This window comes from Athene noctua, chromosome 1 (assembly GCF_965140245.1).
Source record: "Athene noctua chromosome 1, bAthNoc1.hap1.1, whole genome shotgun sequence".
In the NCBI taxonomy this organism is placed as follows: Eukaryota; Metazoa; Chordata; class Aves; order Strigiformes; family Strigidae; genus Athene; species Athene noctua.
Genome location: NC_134037.1, coordinates 120,384,800 through 120,393,783, shown reverse-complemented (window position 1 = coordinate 120,393,783; position 8,984 = coordinate 120,384,800). Strand labels below are relative to the sequence as shown.

General features: G+C 40.7%; 1 protein-coding gene across 1 annotated transcript; it reads right to left on the bottom strand.

Annotated features, from left to right (window-relative positions):
- Positions 1-747: 747 nt before the first annotated feature.
- On the bottom strand, positions 748-8,814 carry PEX13 (peroxisomal biogenesis factor 13). Its single transcript, XM_074910261.1, has 4 exons — positions 8,693-8,814; positions 5,957-6,654; positions 5,390-5,515; positions 748-4,882 (listed from the first exon to the last, which is right to left on the bottom strand). The coding sequence occupies exons 1-4, from the start codon at positions 8,764-8,766 to the stop codon at positions 4,587-4,589; spliced, it is 1,194 nt and encodes a 397-aa protein (XP_074766362.1). The 5' UTR covers positions 8,767-8,814; the 3' UTR covers positions 748-4,586.
- Between the last annotated feature and the right edge of the window lie 170 nt (positions 8,815-8,984).

Genomic DNA, 8,984 nt, shown 5'->3' with positions numbered 1-8,984 from the left:
GACATCTAATTTAGAGCTAATTACACCAAACGGCCCAACCACCTGAGCTGTTCAGGGTTACTCACACCAGAAAAAGTTGTTCTGCCAAGGGTCAGGAAGTCTAATCCTGCTATTTCATCACTTGTTGGTTTATTCCCTACTGCATGTCTGCTAAATCCCACTGTGTAACTTCTGTTCCTCCTCAGTATTTTGGCAGGAATCACTGAGATAATCACAGACTCAGGCATATTAACCATTTTCTTCCAAAAAAAAAAAACAAACCCAAACACCCCACCCTAAACTCTGGAGTAATGCAATAAGGACAGAGAACAAAAAAAAAAAAAGCACGTAAGAGTTCAGAAAAAGGATTGCACCTGTCTAGAAAACTATGTGAAATCCAAATTTTTTAAGTCAGTATGAGAGCTTCATTTGGGTTTCAGTTAAAAGCAGGAAACACACCCGATTTCCTAAGGTCCCACATCAATCCCTCGAATAAGTTAATGCTGCAATATGGCAATGTTATTATGACACTGAGTTATTACACTACCAATGGAAGCTTGATGGTATGTTAGAGAACTGGCAACAGTTTTTTAACCTGTGCTGTCCGGCAGAAGTTCAGTCCCTTCCTATTTTTTTTTAAGTAAGAAAAAATCCCCAGTATCAGTATTTGAGAAAAAAGAAAAATCAGTATCTCAAATTTTACTCCTTTCATAGTCAAGAGACTACACTTCTTCCGTTACCAATAATTCAAAAGATAGGGGAACCAGCTTTTTGCCTTTAAAGCATTTTAATTTCTAAAACCAAAAAAATTGCAAAACTACCCTTTGACAGTTTAAATTTGCTCAAGTCTTACAGTTTTGTGACTACTGTGACATCTAGGGAACTTTAGTATCTCAAAATTGTGTTAAAAATTGTACATAAGAAAGATCCAGGGGTGCCTGACATTGACATTTGCCTATGTTACTAGTTAAACCGGTTACACAGGTACAGTTGTTTCAAGGAGAGATTATCCAGCTATTCAAAAGCTGTGTTCAGTATGCCCACAGAATCCAGGAGATTGATTTATCATCCCAAACCTGCTTCAAATTGGTCTGCAGAAGAACTATTCCCATGACACAAGGCGGGTGGAAAAAAAAATAAATAGGTGTATCACCATCTGTGGACACACACAATTGCTACCTGCCATTACAGACCAAAAATGTCCACCAATCCCAACACATGGCCACACCCACATGGATTAAAAAAAAAAGTGGAAGGGCCTACTTAAAAATACACATTTTCATGTTATTCATGTTTTATAAAATAAGTACAGTTCTGCTACTACTGTGGACAAAGAGTATTTCTACAATGATACATCAAGAAAATCACTGTGTTGGTTTGAGTTTCTACCTTTTCTGGGAAATCTTCCTTACAAAGATTTATAAGAAACTGTATTTTTAAAAATTTTTGATATTTACTTCACTAGCAAATTCCACCAAGATTGCCAAATAAAGCAAAACAATTTTACTAGCTCAGATGGCAATCTAGTTCCACAGAAGGAATTTTTTGGAACCTGTGCAAAAGAAACAGACAATTTTATTAAGTTCTACTAGACACAAGTATTTTAAATTTATTATTCAGAAACCTGAACAAAACTTTGAATATGTGGATGTTCATGTACCGCTAGCACCCAGAGAACCAGTCAGAACTTGCATCTGTCATTAGTTCAGACAGTATTCAGGCTTAAAATGGTTGGTATACTAAACAGTATCAGTAAAATTAAAAGTATGATTAAACTAAAGCCTTCTATAAACAAAAGTCATAGGTCTGTTACAGACTTCTAGGTCTGCTACAGGTATAGAAGTAGTTCCAAAGAATACCATAAAGATAACTTAGTATGTACAGATCTTAAAATAAGAGTCAATTGCCTAATGCTTAAGTTTAGCAATATTTCAACAGCATCTCTTTTCTGATCTCCAATTCCACATACTGCTGTTGCAGCCACACCTGCTCCTTTTAGTCTTCTCACCTTTCTAAAGTTGTGCAAGTCTTAGGCAGCCTGTCCAGCCTTCCTTTTTCAATCAGCATTCATTTAGATGTTTTTTCTGTAGCCTGGTGTATGGGCACAAACAGACCAAAATCATAGGCCTCACATTTTTTCCTGATGCTAGTTCATGCATAAAACCAAAAAAAATTAACCAAAATCTTAAAGCACAGTATATATTTTACTTCAATGAACTTTAATACCCTTCTGCAATCAGTACAATTAACTGAGTTCAATAACTTCATTTCCTCAGAGCCTTTTTTTCCCATTAAAGTAATCATAAGATTGAAAGGATCAAAATTCTTGTCAATATTTAGCAGATACAGTTATGACAGCAATTCGTCAAACTAAAGACAAGTCAGTGGAGTTATTAATAACCTCTCTTCCTACTACAAAAATTGTTTTGAAAATAGTATGATCTGAAAGTGAAATTATTCTTTCTAAAAATGAATAAGATTTAAAGATTCCAACAAATATCATGGTACTGTCTTCCCAATTTGTTCTGAGCAGGAAAACAGAAGTCTACTTGAAGAGATACTCTACATAAAGTTTGGGGTTTATTTATTCATTTATTCAAAAGGCCCTTCCTCTGACTGAAATCTTTCACTGACACAAGAGAGGACGACAGCCCATTAATTAAGATCGCACAAAACTAAATTAATTCCATCCAGGAATACACAGTGTAAGCAGAACTGTACACTTGATACCTGCCTACACCCCCGTTTTTTCCTCTCTGTATTTTATATTTCAGAATTGTTTTGCTATTTTCATTTCAACAACAGATGTCATGTCCAAATACAGGTAATTTTCTCCAATGCCCTGGTACGCAGGGAAACGTCTCGGGAACATATTCTGTTTTAAATTTAGTAAATGTAGTTTCAAGTTTCAAAACTTGCCCTTTAACTACTCTTTCCTTTTCCTCTACACTTGAAGATCTAACAATCTACTAAAAAAAAAAAAAAATTCTTCGCACCATCTCCCAATACCTGAGCACAACCACTTAAATTCTTGCTCTGATTATCAACAGGCATTCAGAGTTTTCTTTAAAATCCAAGGTTCCAGCATAATACCTGTTTTTTCAACCATTCTACCTCAATAAAAGTGTGCTCACTTCTATTTTTCTTGTCAGAGTTTTGTTGTGGTGAACGGAATTCTAAGAACTCAAAGCCAGCAAATGCAATTAAAGTACTGAAAGCTTAGCTAACATATAATGGGCTTTGAAGGTCTGTCGAAACAGTAAAACCAAAACTACTGGATCAATTAAGCAAAGGCACGTGCCCTACTTTTACTAATACTTCTGAGTATCTTTAAAATAAAAAAGAAAAGCTGTTTTAATGATTAAGACAAGCTTTAGTTACTTTATCCACTGCTCTAACCTTTAGAACCTGAACATGTTATACACATATTCTACAAGGAAAAAAGTTTTAGTTATCTTTGCTTCATTAAAAAAAACCAACCCAAAACAGTATTTTAATACAGAATTCTCAAACACCGATATGAAGAAAATACTAAATACTCTGAACAGTCTTAATGTTTTTATGGCTTTTGATAAACCAGAGCCCTCGCATTTTACGGGCAGATGCAAAATTTACCACCTGTAAGGCAGCTTAAGGAGTTAACTCCAAGACCTTATCTAACTGAGACTATGAAGCAAGAAATGTTACTTTTCCTTTGCCACTCAGGATCAATGTCCTCCAACCCAATGCTTGCCTACTGCGCTAAAAGGCAGGATAGATATTCTGACATTCATATAAAAATAATAAAGTTGAGATGCAGGTGGTAGTTCATGAACTATTGATAGGCAGTTAACAGGCTCCAACACAAAACGGCTAGGAGCGATGGAAAGTTTGTTTCCCACAGAAGGGAGTAACGGTGAGAAGTGCCTGCCTACAGGATACCCTTCGTTCTAATGTTCTTTTAATAAACAAGAGAACTGGTTAGAACTATTGCTGAAGCCTCATTGCTCTTCCTTTGTAAACTGTATTTCTCCTCCCCTTCCCACAATTCCCTTTTTTACAAGAGCTAAGGTCTTTATGACAGAAGCTCTACTTCTGCTGCAATCAAGCAACTTGGAACTTTTAATGATTCAATTGTGTCACTGAATTCTCTTGCAATTCTCCCTCCTTTCACGGGGAAACAATGCGATATCGCTATTTTATGGTCCTCAGTGTCCAGTTTTGGAGGACATCTTACAGATCTATTGAAGAGACCTCTCGTCAAGCCAACATTCGAATGAAGACTGGATGTTAATCTCCAGATTTCACCAACAGTTTGTCTCCTTTGCAAGAACAGGCTGGCAGTCCCTTTTTTTGTTTATTTGTTTGCTTTTTTATAAATGCCTCAATTCTCATCTCAAGGTCTTAGAGTGGCTGCCAGGTGGTGGGGTAGAATCACTAATGAACAGCCATAGGTGAGTCAAAAATAAATACTACAAATTTGAGCAATCATTTCTCCGTCCCTTCACCAGTCAGTAGCAGCAGTAACTGGTACAGACCCATCAGTGTTCCACTACAATACAGATTTTCAGCAAACCCTAAGTTTTATCAATAAAGCACAGTTCAGTTGCTTTGTTGATGAAAGTGCATTAGAGTTCCTGTTTCTTTCCGCTAACCACAGTGGAGTCAGGTGCAACAGGAACTTTATTACTTCCAGCAAAAACAGAATCAAAAGCAGCCTCCTGCTCCTCTAAAGTCACAGTAGCAGTAGATCCTTTAACAGATGGGCTGGTAAAGGCTGGCCGTTGCTCTGTAACCCTTTCCAGGTCCACTGTTTTCCTACCTCTTCGTTTGCCCAGGATTTTGATGTAATTAGCGGGCACGAGTCCTGTTGTTTGGCCATCATAACTAGCCAAAAGCCAACCACGGATTTTAGGTTGTTGTTCTGAAGAAGAAAACGCAAATGCATCAAGTTAGAAAACAATTCAAAATATACTGCAGTTGAGGCACAAATGCACCAGAAGGTAGATGACACAACAGCTCATCACACAAAGAAAATAACTCTGTGATAAAAGGCAAATTGCTTCACGAGAGAAATGATTAGGATGTGCACTGGTGAGTTGAGCGGAAGGGTACTGCAAAGGACAGGTTGTTCTGACAGCAATTATGCCACCATACCGCACACACATAGGGATCTTCATAGTTGTGCAGCACATGTGAGGAAAAGGTAACCACAAGGGTAACCACAAAGCACTCCCTGAGTAAGTTTAAGCGGTATCATATCTTAGGGAAATTGAACAAAACTACTAAAGGGGAAAAAAAAAAAAAAGAATCAGTGTAGATGAGGAGTTAGGTCAAATAAGGTGGGGGATTTTTGTTTTCATTTTCAGACTCTAACAATATGACTTAGTTGACACGTGATTAGAAAATAAATACAAAATTAAAAGTTTACCTTTGGGTGCTAATTTTAGCATGTCACCAGCACGGAAGGAAATTTCTTCTTCTGAGAGAGCACTGAAATCATATTCTGCTCTTCCAACTACATGATCATCTTCTCCACTCGCCCAGTTACTAGATACTGTTTCCAAAGAGAAATTAAAAGTTTATCTGCTTTGAATTATAAAGTTTGGTGGATTTTTTTAAAGGAAAAAGAAGAAAACATTTTAACTTCCTTGCTAAAACTTTTCCTCTAGAGAACTGACAGGAGTAACAAAGCATGATTTGTTGAGTCAGTCCAACCAATGCTTCTTCTCCCACCCCAGCTGCCACAGGAAAGGAAACAGAAATAGAAAGAAACCATGATTTTGGAATCACACAAAGCTTCCCATGAAACTGTATCCTAACCCAACAACAGGCTAAGTAACTGCCTGTTTAAATGTGTCACACGCCTAAAATTCAGTATTGTACCCCAGTACAGTATTAACTTCTAGCACTGCATTATAAGATTGATCTCTATGACACGTGATAACAAAAGGAACAATATATGCTGCACTTCTCTCGTGCTACAGATCATCTTTACCTGTTTCTTCATCACTGTATGTAGAAAGCAGTTTCCAAATCAGATAGGGACCTCCCATTATAACAGCAAAAAACAAGAAAATGGGCCAGGATTTTGCAGAGTTAGCCACCTTATCTTCAAGGCCAACGCGAGCTACTGTCCCCTCACTTTCAGCCCACAAATCTTCATTCTCAGAGCTCTTTCGCAGACCCAGTAATCGCTGTAGGCGTTGGTAGAGATACCTTATAGTTCTCACTAAAGCAAAAGCTGAAAACACCTTTGTGAAGTGCACTTTGAGGCGGGAGAAGTGGTTGGCTACATCCAACACAGCTCTGAAACTGTTGTACACAGCTGAAAAGGTAGCATCCATCATCATGCTGACTGAGGCAAACGCATGCACAATACTTTCAATGGACTGAAATGCACCTCTGCTGCTCTCTTCAGCCTGCTGAACAAACCTGCTGGGAGGGATATCGTCTGCACGAAAGCGGTTATAACCCAAACCACCATATCCGTAACTGTAAGGGCTATAGCTTCCATAAAAAGAGGTTCCATATGAACCATAGCCTGGAGAAAAAGAATTGCTATAGGCTGGCCTGAAAGTGCTCAGACTACTGCTTCCTGTTTGCTGTGATGGTCTTGGTAAAATAGGCGGAGGTATTCGTGCAACTGTGGGTGGTCCAGGCCTGGTCAGCAGGTTGTCACCCAAGTCAGCAGACCTAAACAAATTCAGACAAGCAAGATCAGTACTCAAAACAAGCTTATATTTTCATTTCCCCAGAGTTCTTGGCTAACTATATAAATAAGTGCATTTCAGCAGTAGTAGGATAGGGAACCTGGTAGCCAAACACTCAGTATTATGTTGCACAACACAACATTTGTGGGAAGTAAAAATTCTAGTCAGGAAATAGAGGTCTTCTGGGGAAAAAAATAGCATAACATGATATTCAGTGCAAATGCAGAATCTAAGTGTATCTATAATGTACACATAGAAAAACTCTCAGTCTATTTATGACATTGACTAAGAACACATGAAATGCTACACCTAGATCCATCAAACCTGATGCTGTAACACCTACATGTTATGGCTCCTGCACCCAAAAGCCTCTCATATGCACTACCAAGAATATTTATGAACTTTTCTATCTAAATACTTTATTTCCAATACTTGTTCTCAGCTGTTCTATACAATCAGCCAATGGTACAGGAAGAAGTCTGAGAGCTCCTCTGAATCCACCCTGAAAAGGGTGGTGCGACCTAATTTAGAATACAAGTAATTACACAACAACACATGCAAGGACTTGGGGTCCCCCAATTTCCCCCTCTACACAAACTAATTACCTTTATGCAGCATATCAAAGGATTGAATCTATTACTGTTACTTGTAAGCAGAAAGAGGTACTACAAGTCAATTATTTGGTTTTTATTTTGTAAACTTTTATTCCTTTTTATGCCTGTAAGATTAAGTCATTTTATCTATGCCCTTCATAATAAGACTCTGCAAGTACTAGACTAGTATTTGAATTCTGTCCAGCAGCTGTCCAACTTTTGCTGCTTCATTAAAAAACTAATCACATACTATCATATCACTGCTTTCAGTGAAAAGCATGCTTGCTCTACTATTTCTGTATACAAGGTAGGGAGCAACTTCCTCTCAGCAAAACTTAGAGGTTTCCATAGCAAAGAAGAGTATTTATATCTTTACACTGTTTGGTTTGTCCATCAAAGACTTCAACTCTCTTAGCAGTTAAAAACAGAAGTAAAAAAAAAAAGTTATTATCACAGAAAACAGAGGTACGTTAGTAACTTATTAGGTCACACTATATCCCCCCCTTCCCAATCCTCAACTTTGGACACCTCACTTTAAAGCTCCCTGAAGCAATTTAAAATAAGCCAGATAACCCCACCGAGAAAAATTGACATCAAATTTCTTGCTCAGCATGCTTCAACTTGCAGTAAAAGCAGCAACGTTGCTGTTGAATGTTTAGCCTTGGCTTAACCTTTTGCCCAGTTTCAGCTCAGTCTAGTTGCAGTCTCTAGCACCAAATGAAAAACAAGGCTGATCTTCAACTGCCAAGCTGTCCTTGATTTCTGATAAAAAGGAAGGGGTTCACAAACACTTTCTGTACAACATTCTTCTCCATGAGCAGGTTGGATTTTCTAAGACTCAGATTCAGGGGGGAACACACCAGACACAGACACACACACACACACACACACGTATCTTTTCCAGTCCCTGGGGATAACACGCAGCTTCTCCACTCGTGGAGTCACACACGCTTACCCAGCTATATAATCCCCAGAAACGGACACGCGCGCTCCGTCCGCTCGTGGCAACACGCATAGCTTTACCTTCACTACATTAAACACGCAGCTTTCTACACGCACGGGTAGGCTTTGAGACCGGGGGTAGGTTTTGAGGGCAGTACCTTACGGCAGCCTCCCTCTCCCCACTGAGAAGGGGAAGCTACCAGAGACCTCTCCCCGAGAGCGGGAGCGGGGGGGTCATACAACCCACCCTTCAAAAAAGCAGAAAGCTCCCAAACCTCCTCAGCAGGTAACCCAAACCCCCTCAGGCTCTGCTCCGGCACTAGCAGGCGGAAGGACTGGCCGGCTGGGCCCGACCTTTGAGCTAGCCTCAGGGGAGAAGGCCGAGGCGGGAGGCCCGAAGCAGGGGAAGCGCCGCCGCTCTGAGGGAGCGAACCCCCAAGCCCGCCACAGCCCGGGGAGACCCGGGGGTCCAGCGCACGCACTCACTGGAAGGCCGGCGCCACGGTGCCCGCCAGCCGCCGGTTCTCCCAGGGCTTGAGAGGCGGCGGCTGCGACGCCATCTCCGCCGCGCTGCGGGCCCCGCTCTGCCCCCGGCCCGGCCCGGCCCGCCGCGCTCCTCCGCCCGCCCGCCCACCGGCAGACACGACGCGGGAGCGCCGAGATATTCACCAGCCGCCGTTGGCGCAGGGCTTCCCCCCGCGCCGGCCCATCGATGCGCTCTGCCTGGCCGCTGCTAAGGCCTGTGCCAGCTCCGCTGGCCGCCCGGGAAGGCGGGGGC